Source organism: Nerophis ophidion, linkage group LG09 (genome assembly GCF_033978795.1).
Source record: "Nerophis ophidion isolate RoL-2023_Sa linkage group LG09, RoL_Noph_v1.0, whole genome shotgun sequence".
Lineage (NCBI taxonomy): Eukaryota > Metazoa > Chordata > Actinopteri > Syngnathiformes > Syngnathidae > Nerophis > Nerophis ophidion.
In genome coordinates, this window is record NC_084619.1 from 61,660,792 (window position 1) to 61,680,572 (window position 19,781).

Genomic DNA, 19,781 nt, shown 5'->3' on the forward strand with positions numbered 1-19,781 from the left:
TTTTGTCTGGTTTCAAATTAATGGCAGTGATTTCACATGGCTGCGGGTGCTTTTGGGTGGAGCTTACCACAAGTTTACCTAGCAGCAGTTTTACCAGACAAGTACTGGCAGGTAAAACACCGTAGAAGAAAATGGCAGGACCACAGATTTCTTCCTTCTTTCTCCTCTGTAAAGTGATGTTATTTGAGATCTCAAATACAGATTTTCCAGGACTATAGAGCCACACCCATTAAATTTCAGGGGAAAAAAACATTTTTCCATGTATTAGCCGCACTGGACTATAAGCCGCAGATATATACGTTGTGAAATGAGTTATTTACAACGAATGTTCATTTTCATACCTTAATTGTTTCCAAACTGTGTCTGTAACACGGCAGTAAAACGGCTGATCAAACAAAACAGAAGTCATCGTCTTGGACCCACTAGCTGCACAAGCTTGCTCTCCACTCCGCTAAATAGAATAAATAACTTCACGGTGACATTTTGGTGAATATACTGAGGAATTTGTGAAACTGAAACAATAGAGAAAACTCCATAAATTAGCTGCACCGTTTTATAAGCCGCAGGGTGCAAAACTTAGGAAAAAAGAAGCGGCTTTTGGTCCGGAATTTCTGGTAAATACTTAAAAGACCTTATCTTTCTCTGGACTTTATTGAATAGGAAAAATAACAAAACCCCGTCACCTTCTTTTGTGGATATTCGGTCTTGATCTCCGCTGCCATCTCCACACCGGTCGAGCCCCCGCCCACCACCAGCACCGAGTCAGCGCTCTGGATCTAGGCACACGCGTGGTAGGCTCAAGTAACAGTAATGGTTTGTTCCAACATGGCAGCAAACCTGCTTGACAAAGTCCTCGTAAGCCTGAATGGCGCTCTTGTACGATGCCACAGCGTTGAACTTCCCAGGAAAAGGTCCATCAGTTCCCGTGCACAGGATGAGGTGCGAAAAGGTGACTTCCTGCAGCACATCCCAACAGTACAAAGTGTTAGAGGTGTAAGGCTAAACGCCATAATTACCCAATAAATAAAATCGTGCAAAATTCTCAAAACGTTAGCATGCTAATATAACAGACGTTAGAATACGTCCAGATGGCGCCAAGTATCAAAATCCGTTTTTTTTAGGTGAGAACAAACAAAATTAGTTTAAAAGCTAGCATAAAACGTTAGCATGCTAACATTACCAGGATTACATCGGACAAGTTAGCATTCTTCTAAGATGGCAACAACTATTAAAACGCACTATTTTTAGGTGTAAACATACAATATGAGCTAAAAAGCTAGCATAAAACATAACCGTACTTCGGTTAGCCTGCTAATATTAGCATGCAAATATAAGAGGCGTCAGCATACGTCCAAGATGGCGCCAAGTATCAAAATCCGTAATTTTTAGGTGTGAACAAACAAAATTGGTTTATAAGCTAGCATAAAACGTTAGCATGCTAACATTACCATGATGACATCGGACAAGTTAGCATTCTTCTAAGATGGCGACAAGTATTAAAACGCACAATTTTTAGGTGTAATTATACAAAATGAGCTAAAACGCTGGCATAAAACATAAGCGTACTTCCGTTGGCATGCTACCATTAGCATGCTAATGTAAGAGACGTTAGTATACTTTCAAGATGGCACCAAGTATCAAAAACCATCATGTACAGGGTATTGTGTGTAGAATTTTGAGGGGAAACAATATTTATTCCATTTTGGACACTTATGTTCCAGTTTTGCACACACTTTTATGGACTTAACAAACTTAATGGGAATTAATTCAACTTTTTTTTTTTATTACAAATGTACTGTTTTTAAAATGTTTTGAATGCTTATTTAGTAAAAAAAAAAACTGCCGATTCATCAATAGTTGCTACCAACTATAGTAAAAGTAAAATAATGAATCAAAAATGATTACTTTTGTCATGTAAATGTCAATCTTTGCTGATGTTAATCTTATCCAAATCTCAAATAAAAACTTAAAATTTTAATTTAAAAAAATATGTGACAAGTTTCAGCTGCAAGGCCATTTTTTCAAACACAAGAGGGTTTTCGAGCTCTGTCTGCTCCTTGGCATTGTTACTAGCATCATCATGTCAATCAATCATAAGTGCAACACATGGTACCCTTCCTCCTTGCAGGACCACCACTTGGCGCTGGGGGTCCACTCGCTCCACTCGGCCTTGAACAAAACTCTCTCCGAACGTCTCGGCGTACGTGATGAAGGTCTTCAGGGCGAAGCCTGGAGGGGTCAAAGGTCAACTTTCCAGCATGTTGTTTACACATGATGATGATGACGATGGAGGGTTAGGGGCACCTGGTTGCACGGACGCTCTTAATGCGCCCACGTTGTGATGGAAGGCGTCCCGCATGTCAATCAAAGTGAAGCTCAGGCCTTCTCGCTTCAGCTGCTGGGCCGCAGCCACGCCGCCAAAGCCCCCGCCCACCACCACCACGTGCACGCCCTCTACTGATGAGGTCTGGGCGCCCATACCTGCACGCACGCACACACACACACAGACGCACGCACACACGCGCACACACACACACACACACACAAACACACGCACACACACTCACATGCACGCACACACACACACACACCCCCACACACATTCACACATTAGCTGGAACGAACATGTGATCAGAACGTTTTACTGTGCAGACAAAAAAAAACTTGTGAGAATCTATGTTGATATTTTGATCTATGTTCGGATGGTCCTATGCACTATTTACCAGTACTAATTCTTCAGCTCAGCATCTGTCACCAGCGCCCTCTAGTGACCATTGAAGTAACAGGAAGGCAGTTAGCGCCATAAAAGATTTTTCTTTAATTTAATTTAATTTAATTGCATTTTATTTTATTTTATTTTATTAAATAAGTATTAAATTAAATACATTTTAAAAAGTAAAATAAAGTAATGTAGATCAAATTAAATCAAACCACATTAAATAAAATTAATTAAAGAAAAGCACATCCATCCATTTACTACCGCTTATTCCCTTTGGGCTCGCGGGGGAAATAAAAGCACACATTTAATTTAATCTAATTTAATTTAACTTTATTTAATTGTATTTCCTTTCATTTTGATTTAATTTATTTTATTAAATAAGTATTAAATTAAATACATGAGTCCATGGTTCTCGCCCGGAAAATGGTGGAGTGCCATCTCCGGGTTGGGGAGGAGACCCTGCCCCAAGAGGAGGAGTTCAAGTACCTAGGAGTCTTGTTCACGAGTGAGGGAAGAGTGGATTGTGAGATCAACAGGCGGATCGGTGCGGCGTCTTCAGTAATGCAGACGTTGTACCGATCCGTTGTGGTGAAGAAAGAGCTGAGCCGGAAGGCAAAGCTCTCAATTTACCGGTCGATCTACGTTCCCATCCTCACCTGTGGTCATGAGCTTTGGGTCATGACCGAAAGGATAAGATCACGGGTACAAGGGGCCGAAATGAGTTTCCTCCGCCGTGTGGCGGGGCTCTCCCTTAGAGATAGGGTGAGAAGCTCTGCCATCCGGGAGGAACTCAAAGTAAAGCCGCTGCTCCTCCACATCGAGAGGAGCCAGATGAGGTGGTTCGGGCATCTGGTCAGGATGCCACCCGAACGCCTCCCTAGGGAGGTGTTTAGGGTACGTCCAACCGGTAGGAGGCCACGGGGAAGACCCAGGACACCTTAGGAAGACTATGTCTCCCGGCTGGCCTGGGAAAGCCTCGGGATCCCCCGGGAAGAGCTAGACGAAGTGGCTGGGGAAAGGGAAGTCTGGGTTTCCCTGCTTAGGCTGCTGCCCCCGCGACCTGACCTCGGATAAGCGGAAGAAGATGGATGGATGGATGGATGGATGGATAAATTAAATACATTTTAAAAAGTAATGTAAGTAAGTAAGTGATGTAGATCAAATTAATTTCACATTAAATTAAATTATTTTTTTTTAAATGCAAACAAGTAAAGCAAAGTAAGATAATTAAATGAATCCAATTAAAATTAAAGTAGTTTGACTTAAATTAAATGAAATAATCAAATTAAATTAAATTAAATTTAATTACAGTGAAGCAAAAAAGTGAACAAAAGTAAAGCAAAGTAAAATAAATTCAATTCAATTGAATTCAATTAAATTTAATTAAAGTAAAAAAAAAGAAAACAAATAAAAGAAATTTAATTAAATTTCAATAAATACAATTGAATGTATATCAATGCAATTATATAAAATAAATTCAATTTTACAAGGCGTGTATGTGCAAAATTAAACAAATGAATGAAAAGAAATTGACTACTTGGATATATAATTATTTTTAGTTTAATTTAAATTAATTTATTTATTAAATATTATTTTATTTCATTTCATTTCATTTCATGCTATCTTATTTTATTATATTTTATTTCATTTTATTTTACAAAATAAATAAATTGAGTATTGAATTAGAAACATTTTAAAAAGTAAAATAAAGTAATTAATATCAAATTAAATTAAATCACATTAAATGTAATTAATTAAAGAAGAGCAAACTAAGATAATTAAATTAAATCGAATTAAAATGAAAGTAGATCAATTTAAATTAAAATGAATTTAATTTAATTTAATTTAATTACAGAGAAACAAATAAAGTGAACACATGTAAAGCAAAGTAAGGCAAATTCAATTAAATTGAATTTGATTTAATTTCATTAAAGTAAAGAAAAGTAAACAGTTAAAATAAAGTAAATTGAATTCAAATAAATTTAATTAAATTAAATTCAAAATGTAATTATACAATTAAATTTGACAAGGCGTGTATGTGCAAAAATAAGAAAAATTATAAAAAGAAATTGCCTTCTTGCATATATGTGTGAATGTTGTCTGTCTATCTGTGTTGGCCCTGCGATGAGGTGGCGACTTGTCCAGGATGTACCCTGCCTTCCGCCCGATTGTAGCTAAGATAAGCGCCAGTGCCCCCCGCGACCCCAAAGGGAAAAAGCGGTAGTAAATGGATGGATGGATGGATATATAATTGTAGTTTGTTTTTTGCATTGTTTTTTAATCACTAATGATTGCATCATGAGGTCATTTTCGCCTTAGAAAAAAAATTATTAAAGTATATTTGACAGAAATGTAAATGTTACATAATTCTGAATTTCCTGCATTTAAAGTTAAAGTACCAACGATTGTCACACACACACTAGGTGTGGTGAAATTATTCTCTACATTTGACCCATCACCTTTAATCACCCGCTGGGAGGTGAGGGGAGCAGTGGGCAGCAGCAGTGCCACGCCCGGGAATCATTTTAGGTGATTTAACCCCCAATTCCAAACCTGGATGCTGAGTGCCAAGCAAGGAGATAACGGGTGCCTTTTTTATAGTCTTTGGTATGACTTGGCCGGGGTTTGAGCTCATGACCTACCGATCTCAGGGCAGACACTCTAACCACTAGGCCACAGAGTACGTTTGAAGTTATTACCTCACATTTCCCCTTATCAACGTGAAAAACAATGCAATGAGTGTTAATTTGTCATCCTAAAGGAAACAATAGATGCACAAAAACTCACCGATAATAGCTGCAGAATTTTGTTCTCTGACTTTTCCCCACTTTTCAAATTCCAACAGTCATGATGACTCAGCACTTACATCATTCCCTGTCCACCAATCACATCCCAGTATTTACTGGAGGGGGCGGGCTCTTTTGATCCTTTCACAGTGAAGACGATTGTATTTTTAATATGATATAAAGTATTGATGTTCACCCTTAAAGCATTGATGTGAAAGTTCAGTGAGTTTGAAACATGTTTTTACACCGAAACATTCACAACAGTCAATCAAACAGCTCTCTCCAGCGGTGAAAGTGTGCACTGCAACACTTTGTCAGAACAACGGAAGTTGATCACAAAAAAAAACAGAAATTTAACACGATGGATTGTATCTAAAGCAATCGCAGCATCGATTGGTTTTACAAAATAACTTCAGCTACCAGAACTGAGCTGTGATTCAACATTTGATCTTATTTTGAAAAGTCACCGGAAATGGGATCCACTCTTTTTTTGAGGGGGGGTTCGGGGACAATCACGATCCGTCTGCCGGTCTCTCGCGGTGATAACAGTCGGTGCGCTCCTTCAAAGGTCTCACTCGGACTCGGCGGAGCCACGGAGGACTCTCCGCGGCCGCCATGGACGAAACGTGAACTTTAAATTTCGGGCGGGAAGCGGAGGAAGGCAACTTTATTTCGGTGAGAAGAGACTCGCGATGAACGAGCTAACCGCTAACTTGTCCCGTCCTCCGAGTCGGCGTCTTCACCGGGACAGTCGATCCTCGTTTGAGTGAAGACGCGACCAGAGGGACAGAAAAACCGGTTTGTCCTCTTTTTATAAGTCTTTTTTGTGTCTTTTTATTGTCCCGACTGCGCGCGCATCGACGTTACCATGGAGATCATCAGCCCTAGACCCCTCACAGTTTATTATTAATCATTAATATATAGAGCTAGTTTTTTTTAATCATGTTTATTATTATTAATCAGTGCTAGGTAACAATGGCTATTTTTGCAGTAGTTTGTTGTGACTGATAGTTTTAATAATGGCAGATGATTTAATAAAAAGTGTAGTTTGCTGAGGGCTTGTAGAATGGTTTGTTATGATTTGTAGGGCATTTTCCTGTGGTAGTTTTTTAATCAGTGTTTTTTTATTTTGGTAGATTAATTACTTACAAAGCTAGTTCATTAGGATGTTTCATTTTGTCATATTGATAGCTATGTTTTTTTTTGTTGCGTGGAATAGATTTATAGCAGTATAACGGACAGCAGGGGTGACCAAAGTGTGGCACCGGGGCCATTTGCAGCTCGCAGCAATTTTTTTTTAATACTATAATTATAGCTGAGATAGGCGCCAGCGCCCCCCGCGACCCCGAAAGGGAATAAGCGGTAGAAAATGGATGGATGGATGGAAAAAATGCAATACAAAAGCAAACAGGTGAAATTTTACAAGGAAAAGGTGCAACATTGACTCTAATAACACCAAGCTGACATATCAGCAACTTTTTTTCTTTAAAACTACAGTTGCTCCAAAAATAATAATGAATCAAGATGAATGTTGTTATGAATTATTAACCGATTAAAGGCTTACTAAAATGAGATTTTCTTATTTAAACGGGGATAGCCGGTCCATTCTATGTGTCATACTTGATCATTTCGCGATATTGCCATATTTTTGCTGAAAGGATTTAGTAGAGAACATCGACGATAAAGTTTGCATCTTTTGGTCGCTAATAAAAAATATGGCAGGAAGTAGCAGACGATGTGCGCGTGACGTCACGGGCTCCTCACAACCTCACATTGTTTACAATTATAGCCACCAGCACTGAGAGCGATTCGGACCGAGAAAGCGACAATTTCCCCATTAATTTAAGCGAGGATGAAAGATTCGTGGATGAGGATATTAAGAGTGAAGGACTACAAAAAAAAGTTTTTAACAAAAAAAGGCGATTGCAGTGGGAGCGATTCAGATGTTATTAGACACATTTACTAGGATAATTCTGGAAAATCCCTTATCTGCCTATCGTTTTAGTGAGATTATACATTACCTGAAAGTCGGAGGGGTGTGGCCACGGTGTGTTGACCGCCAGTGTCTGCGTGGGAGGAGGTAATAGTCCGCGGCAGCTGCAGGAGGGCGCATCCGACGCAGGCTCCGCTCATAACTACGGTAAGAGCCAACTTATTACCACAATATCCTCACCGAAACCTGCCGGTTGACATGTGGTCGGGATCCATGTTCGCTTGACCGCTCTGTTAAACAAGGAAACACCGGCTGTGTTTGTGTGGCTAAAGGCTAAAAGCTTCCCACCTCCATCTTTTTACTTTGACTTCTCCATTATTAATTGAACAAATTGCAAAAAAATCAGCAACACAGATGTCCAGAATACTGTTTCATTATGCGATTAAAGCAGACTACTTATAGCTTGGATTGGGTGGGAAAATAATGTCCGCTACAACCCGAGACGTCAAACGCAAGCGTCATCATACGCGTCATCGTACTGCGACGTTTTCAACACGACACTTCGCGGGAAATTTAAAATTGCAATTTAGTAAACCAAACCGGCCGTATTGGCATGTGTTGCAATGTTAATATTTCATCATTGATATACAAACTATCAGACTGCTTGGTCGGTAGTAGTGGGTTTCAGTAGGCCTTTAATGGCACCATTTACTTCACATCAAATATTCCACTTTGACATTTTTAGGGGGAAATATTGCTTATTTTGTGTTTGCCATAAAAAAAACTTAAATTTTCTACTACAAAAAAGTAATAAATCAAACCAGGAAAATAATTCTAATAACGGATAGATTTGAAGTTTATCTCGAGATTTAAAGTTAAAAAAAATAAAAAATAGGGACAAGCAGTAGAAAATTAATGGATGGATGGATGTACATATTTTTAATACTTTTGGATCACTGATAAATTTAGTGGATTTTTTTAAATAAAATGTAATTGCTCAAAAAGTAATAAAGAATCAGAATCAATGTTATGAATTGCTGACCCATTTACAGTTAAGTTCCAATTACTTCATGTTTAATATTTCACTTTGACAATTTTTTGGAAAATATTGAATTTTTTCCATAAAAATATGGGGTTTCTTTAAAAAAAAAAAAAAGCGTAAAACTCTGAAAAAAATATAAGATTATATGTCAAAACTTTATACAGACGGAGAGATCTAAAGTTGATCCAGAAATTTAAGTTATTAAAAAAAATATATATATATATTATATGATTTATTTTTAACGTTTTTATGACTGAGACCCTTCTGAGTTCCTTGAAGCAAAATTGAGGGGAGCCCGAGAGGTTACAAAAATGCATATATCGAATTGGTTTTGAAAATTAAAAATATCAAAAAGGGCACCCGCATGCTTTGACTTTTCAGTTAGCGGCCCTCAGTGTGAAACGTTTGGACATAAATATTTGTAGGGGTTTGAATCTTTGGGCACCTATTGATTCGATCTGACTCCTGGGGTGACGATTCGTTTCAAACCGATTCTCGCAATGTATGATGACATAATCATTATAATGAAACTTTTTTTATAACAGGTTATAATGTTAGAAAAGGTCTTTCCGATTGTATAGATTGGTTATGGCCTAGAAACGTATGTTTAAAAAATTTATTTTTATTTAGAAAAAAATACTATTATAATTTTTTTTTCATTGATTTTTAAGAATTCTGAATCGTTTCAGAATCAGATTTGGATATGAATACATTTTTTGTGCACCCCTACTATATAGATGTACTATTTTTATTCCCATGAGAGAAATGAAGGCTCGCATTGATGGTTGTTTTGTTTTAATCATGGTAGATTTGTCATAATGCGTTTGGTATCGTAGTGTTTGCAGCTGGAAATTTGTACTGTTGTTTTTGTGGATTCTGTGCTGGGATAGGTTCATGTTTTGATGGTAGCTGTTTTGTTTTTAAATGCGTCGTGCTCTATAAAGTAAGTGTTTTGTACTTTTGTAGTATATCTGTATGTTGTTTTTTTGGTGGAGCAATAGAGGAGTGGAAAGCAAAGATTCGGAGTGTGTTTGACAGTAGATGACATCTGTTACGTAATAATCTCGCGGCGGATCATCCCCCATAATCTCATGTCATCTCGCACACACTCACTGTGCGTGGCAGCGTGATGCTTGGGGATGGAGAAGGCGGAGCCAAGCCACTACGTCGCCCAGCTGAAGGCGGAGTTTGACAGCTGCGACACGACGTCCAGGGGCTTCCTGGACCGGGAGGAAGTGACGGCGCTCTGCAGGAAGCTGCAGCTGGACGCTCACCTGCCGCTGCTGCTGGACTCGCTGCTGGGAGGCGGCGCCTACGCCCGGGTGAGCCTCGCCGGTCCGGCACACTGTCGCCCCTCCTTGTAGAGGACAAAGAAGCGGTCACGTCATCTGTGTTCTTGCCTCTTAGGTCAACTTTGAGGAGTTTAAAGACAACTTTGTGGACGTCTTGTCTCGCTCGCTGGACTTCAGCACATCAGACGACGACAGCAGCTGCCTGGAGCCAGGTGGGGCCATGGCGGGTGGCGGGGGACCCTGAATGTGTAGGGGGGTCTCCATACAACTGTTCCACTCCCGATATCGATATTAGAGCCACAAGTATCCATGAACAAACGTGCGGACACGTTTGTTCCTGGATACCTTCTAGTGTTTTTCTGCCTTGGAGACTTAGTATGTGTAAGTAATATGCAACTATAAGTATTTGGTACTTGTTTTTTATTGACAAATGTGCTGTTTTACACTGCAACATAGTTTGATGATTATTGCTTGTATCTCATTTGTGCGCTTATCTGTTGTGTAGCTGCTAGCTCCAAGTACCTTTTGTAAATTAATTTAGTAAAATAGAAGAAATTGCGTGGTTATTGGAGGATATTTATATATTAATTGGCTGTCCAGTTTTGCACAAGTAAACACTTCAGGACTGCTTGTATCACACATGATATCACACACAAGTAAACACACAGCAGGACTTTTCGTATCACACACAAGTAAACGCGCTGCAGGACTTCTTGTATCGCACATGATGTCATGTACAAGTAAACAAGTTGCAGGACTGCTTGTATCGCACAATATATCACACACAAGTGAACATGCTGCGGAACTGCTTGTATCGCAGATCATATCACGCACAAGTAAACAAGTTGCAGGACTGCTTGTATTGCACATGATATCACACACAACTAAACACGCTGCGGTACTGATTGTGCACATGATATCAAACAGATTTAACACGCTGCAGGACTTCTTGTGTCGCACATGACATCACGCACAAGTAAACAAGTTGCAGAAATTCTTGTATTGCACATGCTATCACATATAAGTAAACTCGCTGCAGGACTTCTTGTATCACACGTGGTATCATACACAAGTAAACACGCTGCAGGACTTCTTGTATCACACGTGGTATCACACACAAGTAAACACCCCTGCGAGACTGATTGTATCGCACATGCTATCACGCACAAGTAAACAAGTTGCAGCACTGCTTGTATCGCACATTATATCACACACAAGTAAACACGCTGGAGGACTTCCTGTGTCACACATGATATCACGCACAAGTAAACAAGTTGCAGGACTGCTTGTATCGGCCATTTTACATGTAAGTCATCCGATACTTGTTTTTATGCCGATATCGAACATATATTGACTCTAGAATCAGCGTGTGCTAAGTAGCATTTGGCTGAGGACAGGTTTGTTGACAGTGTGCGTCTCTTCAGTCGTCCCAGATGAAGTGAAGCCGAAGTTTGTGAAGGGGGAAAAACGTTACGGTCGACGCTCGCGGCCTGACGCCCAGCCCGACGTTGCGTTAAGGTGTGACTCGGACGACTCGCCGCCGCCCAACACCCGGACCACCGACTCGTCACCATCAGGTGTCCGCAGGCCCAAAGTCCGCCGATCTACGTCTCTGGATAGCCTTGAGGTATGGAAACGAACACCGTCGTCATGGACGCCCACGACCAGATGACCACACAAACACACACACGATGCTGCGTTCAAATACCTGGGAAGGGAAGGCAAGAAGTGGGGGGTTGTCAGGGCAGTCTTGGTAATGAGTTCAGGAAGTGGGATGGTGAGGAATGTGACTGCTGGCAGACTCTGGTGCAGGTCCAAGACGTCTCCCTGCCTCCTTCTACATTCCAGCTTACTGTTGAAATCCTAAAGTCACGTTGCAGATGTTTTATTCCTTTTCTTACTTTGCAGCTCATTTATTTGGAATTATCATTCATCCTGCTGGGACAACAAAGCTGTTCCCTTGAGGACCCGTGCCGGAGATGTCAATATTGTTGGGATCGCATTGCACTTTGATCCTTTCTGGTCTTTTTGGCTCGCATGTGGTCCAAGATCATATTGGGAGCCTCCTTTTTACAGGGAAACGTCCTCCCAGATGATTTTATTCTAAGACTGTCTGAATAAAGAAAGGTGACTACAATAAAAGATTAACTATTTATTCTACAAAACCAGTGAAGTTGGCACAGAATACACAATTAGCAAATGGTTTTCAACTTATATTCAGTTGAATAGACTGCAAAGACAAGATATTTAATGTTCCAACAGAGAAACTTTTTTTTTTTCCAAAAACAATTTGAAATGTGGACTTAATAGACCACAGAACAGTTTTACACTTTGCATCTAGTCCATCTTAAATGAGCTTGGGGCCAGCGAAGCCGGGCGCGTTTCTGGGTGTTGTTGATAAATGGCTTTCGCTTTGCATAGTAGAGTTTTAACTTGCACATAAAGATGTAGGGACAACCTGTAGTTACTGACAGTAGTTTTTTGAAGTGATCCTGAGCCCATGTGGTGATATCCTTGACACACTGATGTCGCTTTTTGATGCCTGAGGGATCAAATGTCTGTAATATCATCGCTTTCGTGCAGTAATTTCTTCAGATTCTCTGAACCTTTTGATGATATTACGGACCGTGGATGGTGAAATCCCTACATTTCTTGCAATAGTTAATTGAGAAGTCCATCCATCTATCCATTTTTCTACCGTTAATTCCCTTCAGGATCGCGGGGGGCGCTGGAGCCTATCTCAGCTACAATCGGGCGGAATGTGGTGTACACTCTGGACAAGTCGCCACCTCATCGCAACTCGTTGAGAAATGTTGTTCTTAAACTGTTGGACAATTTGCTCTTTTGTTGACAAAGTGGTGACCCTCGCCCAATCCTTGTTTGTGAATGACTGAGCGTTTCATGGAAGCTGCTTTTATACTCAATCATGGCAGACACATTTTCCCAATTAGCCTGTTCACAGAGGGGGTGTTCCAAATAAGTGTTTGATGAGCAGTCCTCAACTTTCTCAGTCTTTTTTGCCACTTGCGCCAACTTTTTGGAAACATTTTGCAGGCATCAAATTCCAAATGAGCTAATATTTGCAAAAAATAACAAGTTTCTCCAGTCCGAACGTTAAACATCTTTTCTTTGTGACGCTTAGCTGGCATTTTGGTTATGCGGGTGCGTTCTCTCTATAATGCAGGCGCACTGGACACAGCGTGAAGGTAAGAAATTATGATTTATTTCTACTATAAAACAGACTAAGAACAAAAAGACTCGCACAAGGCACTAAAGACAAAACCAACAGAACTAACATGGGAGCTAGAAAGAACTGAAAGCGCTAGCATGTGAGCTAGGGAAACAAACGAAGGAATAGCATGGAAGCTAACGAATACAAAAAGACTTTTACCACAATAGGAATTAGCGACGTCACCTGTTGCATAGATCAGCAAACTAGACTGCGAGACTTAGTAACGGAAAAGGCAGGCTTATATAAGGACAGTAATTAGGAGGCAGGTGCGCGTGAAAAACAAAAGGCAGGTGACACAAATACATAACTATGACAACAGAACAAAACAGGAAGTGCCACCAGGAACTAAGGAAGACCAAATACTAACAAGATACGATACAGAACCAAACCAGAACATGACATGGTCCAAGTAGTGGATCATGACAGTCTTTGCAGTCTATTCAATTGAATATAAGTTTAAAAGGATTTGCAAATAATTATATTTTGTTTTTATTTATGATTTACACAACGTGCCAACTTCACTGGTTTGCGGGTTTGTATACAAAGGAGCAAGTACAATAGCTATACCAGCACTTTAGCCGTTTAAAGTCCGGAGCATTCTTTAAAATGGTCTCATTAAATGATTGGCAGACCACATTAAATGAAGTGGCGAGCCTGATCTGGTCCCCGGGCCTTGAGTTTGACACGTGGTCCAAGGCATGTGTGTGTGTGTGTGTGTTTATTTTTGTCTGCAAGGACTGCACCCATACACACACAGCTTGTCGTCAACACAATGCTACACTCTCACATCCACCAATAACTGGTTTAAACTTAAAGCCAACTTTAGTTTCAATACCTCGGGGTTGTCTTTTTCCCACAAATGTCAAAACTGCTGCTTTTTTATGTTAAGCTCTTCTTGTGTCTCTCACACACACGCACGCACACACACACAGCCGCCCTGTGACACGGCTGACCACCCTGATGTCAAAAGCAAACACGTCCTCACGGGGACACAAAGCGTCCGAACTGCAGTCTGTTATTCCAGCGTCTTCCCAAACCGGCGGATGAACACGGCGTGACTGATGTGTGTTTTCTCTGCAGAGCCTGAAGTCCGACGACGAGCCAGGAAGTCCCAAGGATGTCACCCGGACGTACTTTCAGTCTAAAGGTACACAGGGCCAACAGCTTCTAACCTCGCATATGGACACACTATCCCACAGATACTACATCAGTGGCCCTAGAATACAGCCTTGAGGAACAGCCAACGTGGTTTATTTGCCAAAGTCCGTCTTGTGCCGCAACTTTAGGGCAGGAGGAGGAGCCGATAGCGCTGGCAGGCCAGGATTTGGACTTCCAGAATGTCCTGTGTGGCTCCACGCCCATGTCCTGCTCGACGCCTCTACGGCCCACTCCCCTGCAGGGGGCGCCGCTCAGGGTGAGACATTTACAAGTTTGACTTCTGCGTGGTTGGGCTAGTAAAATACTTGGCAAGCTAACAACTACCAGTCAAAATTATTCTCTGCATTTGACCCATCACCCTTGATCATCCCGTGGGAGGTGAGGGGAGCAGTGAGCAGCAACGGTGGCTGCGCCCGGGAAACATTTTTGGTGATTCATTCTCCAATTCCAACCTTTGATGCTGAGTGCAAAGTAGTGAGGTAATGGGTCCCATTTTTATAGTATTCAGTAAAAGCTAACATGCTAACAGTTAACATGCATCAAACTATATGACTCTTGAGGCAAATTCCTGCAAAAATGTGCTTAAAAAGGCTAACATTTAGCATGCTAACGGATAACATACATTAAGTACAAAACTACAGTATCTGTGTTCTTGGAAACAATAATATGATAACTGTGCCTAAATACATGACTTTGGAGGTGTTTACCTGCAAAATAGCTATTAAAAAGAGCTTGCATGCTAACACTACCAGGCTATCATGCTTACAATATTATTCAAGATTCAAAATTCAAGATTGTTTATGGTCATATGCACAGTGAAACAGACAGTTTGCCGTACAATGAAAATCTTACTTTGCTAGTCCACCCTTCAACAAGTCACATACATTTTATATATATATATATATATATATATATATGTATGTATATATATATATGTATGTATACGTATATATGTGTATGTAAATATATATATATATATGTGTGTGTGTGTACAGTGGGACAAAAAAGTATATAGTCAGCCACCGATTGTGCAAGTTCTCCCACTTAAAATGATGACAGAGGTCTGTAATTTTCATCATAGGTACACTTCAACTGTGGGAGACAGAATGGGAAAAAAAATCCAGCAATTCATATTGTAGGAATTTTAAAGAATTTATTTGTAAATTATGGTGGAAAATAAGTATTTGGTCAACCATTCAAAGCTCTCACTGATGGAAGGAGGTTTTAGCTCAAAATCTCACGATACATGGCCCCATTCATTCTTTCCTTAACACGGATCAATCGTCCGGTCCCCTTAGCAGAAAAACATCCCCAAAGCATGATGTTTCCACCCCCATGCTTCACAGTAGGAATGGTGTTCTTGGGATGCAACTCAGTATTCTTCTTCCTCCAAACACGACGAGTTGAGTTTATACCAAAAACTGTTTCATGAGGAGTTCCCTCAATCACCCTGATGATTGAGGGAACCCCTCATGAAACAGTTCTGTAGAGATGAAGTAGTCTTGTGATTTTTCCCACACCTACATATTGCGCTCTACCACGGTATCGAGCACTATTCTCTGGATAATCCAATCAAGACATATATATATATATATATATATATATATATATATATATATATATATATATATATATATATATATATATATATATATATATATATGTATATGTATATATGTGTGTGTATATATATCAGAGGTGGGTAGAGTAGCCAGAAATTGTACTCAAGTAAGAGTACTGTTACTTTAGAGATTTATTACTCAAGTAAAAGTAAGAAGTAGTCACCCAAATATTTACTTGAGTAAAAGTAAAAAGTATGTTGGGAAAAAACTACTCGAGTACTGAGTAACTGATGAGTTACCTGTTTGTTTAATGATTACGGCAACAAATAATGCACAAAAACATAAAAATAGCAATGAGCAAATTCACAGCCAGGAATATCTCTTAAGCAACTAAAACAATATTATATATTAAATAATAATACATTAAAATAAAATAAAAATTAAGGCAAATTGAGCCACAATAACTTAACAGCACCATAGGCTCAGTAGGCATTGATTGATTGATTGATTGATTGATTGATTGATTGAAACTTGTATTAGTAGATTGCAGTACAGTACATATTCCGTACAATTGACCACTAAATGGTAACACCCCAATAAGATTTTCAACGTTTATCAATTACTTAATAAATGACCAAGTCGAGGTGATCTACCTCATATATACATATACATACACACATATCATATATATATACAGTATATAATTTATATTTATTTATTTTGCCGTTTTTGTTCACATGTTAAAGGTTTTTTAATGAATATACATGCATGTTTAACATATAGATTCCTATCTTTAATGAAGACAAAAATATAAGTTGGTGTATTACCTGACAGTAGTGCTGATAACGTCCCGGTTTTCAAATGGAGGAGAAAAAGAGTTCCTCCTTCCTGTCTAATACATCATGAAAGTCGTTGGTTTTTGGCATCTTATTTGTCCAGCTTCCATATTCGTTTTTATACACTTTACAAGAAATACATTGGCGGCAAACTCCGTAGTTTGCTATCTTGTTTGCTATGGCTTTCGGAGACTCTTATTTTGTTAGCGCAGGCGCGATGGAGCGGCACTTTTATTGTGAAGACAGGAACTGTGCGATCAGTTTTTGGCTTAGGGTTGGAAGTACGGTTGAAATAAAAAGTGTCTTTTTTCGTTTACACTTTTGATTGATTCATTGATAACAGTACAGTACATATTCCGTACAATTGACCACTAAATGGTAACACCCCAATAAGTTTTTCAACATGTCGTGTTCTACGTGAGACGGTCACGTGACCACCTGGCTCTGTTTGATTGGTCCAACGTCACCAGTGACTGCATGTGATTGGTGAAACGCAAGCATGCATAGTTCCTACTTTGAATGCGTGTCTGACAAAATCAAAACAAACAAAGCGTGCATTAATAGATCGATTAAAAAAAGTAGCGAGTAGCGACCTGATTGCAGATAAATGGAGCGGAGTAAAAGTAGCGTTTCTTCTCTATAAATATACTCAAGTAAAAGTATGTTGCATAAAAACTACTCTTAGAAGTACAATTTATCCCAAAAGTTACTCAAGTAGATGTAACGGAGTAAATGTAGCGCGTCACTACCCACCTCTGATATATATATATATATATATATATATATATATATATATATATATATATATATATATATATATATATATATATATATATATATATATATATATATATATATATATATATATATATATATATATATATATATATATATATATATTTATATATATATGTGTGTGTGTGTACAGTGGGACAAAAAAGTATATAGTCAGCCACCGATTGTGCAAGTTCTCCCACTTAAAATGATGACAGAGGTCTGTAATTTTCATCATAGGTACACTTCAACTGTGGGAGACAGAATGGGGAAAAAAATCCAGCAATTCATATTGTAGGAATTTTAAAGAATTTATTTGTAAATTATGGTGGAAAATAAGTATTTGGTCAACCATTCAAAGCTCTCACTGATGGAAGGAGGTTTTGGCTCAAAATCTCACGATACATGGCCCCATTCATTCTTTCCTTAACACGGATCAATCGTCCGGTCCCCTTAGCAGAAAAACAGCCCCAAAGCATGATGTTTCCACCCCCATGCTTCACATTAGGTATGGTGTTCTTGGGATGCAACTCAGTATTCTTCTTCCTCCAAACACGACGAGTTGAGTTTATACCAAAAAGTTCTATTTTGGTTTCATCTGACCACATGACATTCTCCCAATCCTCTGCTGTATCATCCATGTATCCATTTTGGTACAAACTCAACTCGTCGTGTTTGGAGGAAGAAGAATACTGAGTTGCAGATGTGTGTGTGTGTGTGTGTGTGTGTGTGTGTGTGTGTGTGTGTGTGCGTGTGTGTGTGTGTGTGTATATATATATATATATATGTATATATATATAATTATGTTAGCATGCTAGCAATTTACTGACATATTCTTATTACTAGCATTAAAGTGAGAATTACAGGATAACCAGGAACTTTTGGAACTGTTTAGGATGGTGAAATAATTTGAATCGGTTGAGAAGTTTGGAAAAAGTGGACATTTGAAAAATATATATATATATTTATTTAAAATGGGAAAACATGTCTTGAAAGTAATGGAATATTTTTTGGGGAAAAAACATTAACGCGTGTCTTGAATGAGTCAAAGACTTTGAAAGAAGAATAATTTAAAACTAGCTGCTCCTGCCTCACCAAGGCCCCGCCCACTTCTAAGTCATCTGGCAAAGGAGCACCTGAAGGCTGCAGCTGCACTTGCCTGATCAGGTGGGCGGGGCTGGGCCATGAGCTGCAGGTGAACATGCGGCCGCTCCAACAAACACGCCACAGTGTTGTGCGTGTGCGGTCTGATGGCGGGCTGCGCATTCCTAACGTGGGCCAGGACGGCCGGGACCAGATCCTCTTCCGCTCAGGTGACATTTTAGCGTCGTCACACAAAACGCCTCTCCTACGTCGGGCCCCTGGGCTCAGGTGACCTGCCGCTGTACAACGCCCTTAATCTCCCACGTGGTGTTGCGGGGCGGACTAATCCAGATTAAACCTGGCAACCTCACAAGTTTGCCTCTGGCGCTCGCTGATGCCGCCTCTGTTGCTTTGACATGCAGCCTCAGGCAACGTTTGAGGAACGCTCCGCCGCGCCGTCCCTGCTGACGGCTGCGCTCGGCTCCAGAGTGCTCAGCCGGCTGGACGATGGTTCGGGATGTACCAGCCCCGAGCGAGTGGTGGGCCTGTGGACGGAGGAGGGCATCAGGAACGGCCACGACATCCTGCAGGTCAGATCTTTGCGCTCTGACTGTAACTCGCTAACTGCTAGCAATTAAAAGACTGCACTCTTTCCCGCTTGCAGATGCTGGACTTCCCTCTGGATGAGCGTCTGATTCTGACCGAGCTGACGTTGGCGTTGGATAACGAGCTGCTGGTCAGCGGTAATGGCATCCATCAGGCGGCCCTCATCTCCTATAAGAACGAGATCCAGCACCTTCAGTGGGTTTCTCCTCCTTCACTGCTGGTGAAGGTGAGGACGGGAGATAACCAGCGGTGTATTTCTGCTCGGCAGGGGGGCGGCGGAGCAGGCATGCAGGGAGCGGGACAAAGCCAAGGCCGACCTGGACCAGGCAGACCGCAGAAACCTAAAGCTGGTCCGGGAGGTGGACGACCGCCACGCCAGCATGGAGACGCTCAACCAGAGCAGGATCAGGTGATCCACAATCTTCCTGTGCGACAACGCTGTGGTGTAGAAACAACAACCTTTCATGCTGAGAATAGTGGCGCCGACCAGTAGGGGTATCCCAGTCCGATATTGATATCAGGAAAAAAAACAAGTATCGGATGATATGTCTTTGCATGTAAAATGTGATATGTGCGATACAAGCAGTCCTACGTGTTTATTTGTGCAAAGCTGGACAGCCAAGTAATAAGGGTGCACAAATTAATTTACATCTAAATTGTGATTCTTATTCATCCTGATTCTAAATCGATTAATATTTTTCAAACACAGATTAGGAATATTTATATATACGTATGTATGTATGCATATGTGTGTATGT

The 19,781-nt window shown here is 40.2% G+C and overlaps 2 protein-coding genes across 6 annotated transcripts in view; one reads left to right on the forward strand and one right to left on the reverse strand.

The window, feature by feature from the left end:
• Nucleotides 1–5,665, reverse strand: part of aifm2 (apoptosis inducing factor mitochondria associated 2) — a 7,951-nt gene extending 2,286 nt beyond the window's left edge. Inside the window, exons 1-5 of the mRNA XM_061911453.1 lie at nucleotides 5,507–5,665; nucleotides 2,305–2,481; nucleotides 2,114–2,229; nucleotides 838–957; nucleotides 684–776 (exon numbers count right to left, since the gene is read on the reverse strand). Of these exons, the coding sequence (XP_061767437.1) occupies nucleotides 684–776; nucleotides 838–957; nucleotides 2,114–2,229; nucleotides 2,305–2,479 (504 nt within the window). The 5' untranslated portion in view covers nucleotides 2,480–2,481; nucleotides 5,507–5,665. The remainder of the gene's footprint in view (nucleotides 1–683; nucleotides 777–837; nucleotides 958–2,113; nucleotides 2,230–2,304; nucleotides 2,482–5,506) is intronic.
• Nucleotides 5,666–5,975: 310 nt separating this feature from the next.
• ninl (ninein-like) overlaps nucleotides 5,976–19,781 on the forward strand; it is a 37,437-nt gene continuing 23,631 nt past the window's right edge. Inside the window, exons 1-9 of one of the 5 annotated variants that reach the window (XM_061911448.1) lie at nucleotides 5,976–6,303; nucleotides 9,606–9,802; nucleotides 9,888–9,984; nucleotides 11,197–11,399; nucleotides 14,085–14,151; nucleotides 14,291–14,418; nucleotides 18,840–19,007; nucleotides 19,082–19,218; nucleotides 19,292–19,432. In XM_061911448.1, coding sequence (XP_061767432.1) covers nucleotides 9,620–9,802; nucleotides 9,888–9,984; nucleotides 11,197–11,399; nucleotides 14,085–14,151; nucleotides 14,291–14,418; nucleotides 18,840–19,007; nucleotides 19,082–19,218; nucleotides 19,292–19,432 — 1,124 coding nt within the window. In that variant the 5' untranslated portion in view covers nucleotides 5,976–6,303; nucleotides 9,606–9,619. Of the gene's footprint in view, nucleotides 6,304–7,622; nucleotides 7,646–9,605; nucleotides 9,803–9,887; nucleotides 9,985–11,196; nucleotides 11,400–14,084; nucleotides 14,152–14,290; nucleotides 14,419–18,487; nucleotides 18,648–18,839; nucleotides 19,008–19,081; nucleotides 19,219–19,291; nucleotides 19,433–19,781 lie in introns of those variants that run through there. The other 4 variants (XM_061911449.1, XM_061911452.1, XM_061911450.1 and 1 more) reach the window with 4 other exon arrangements.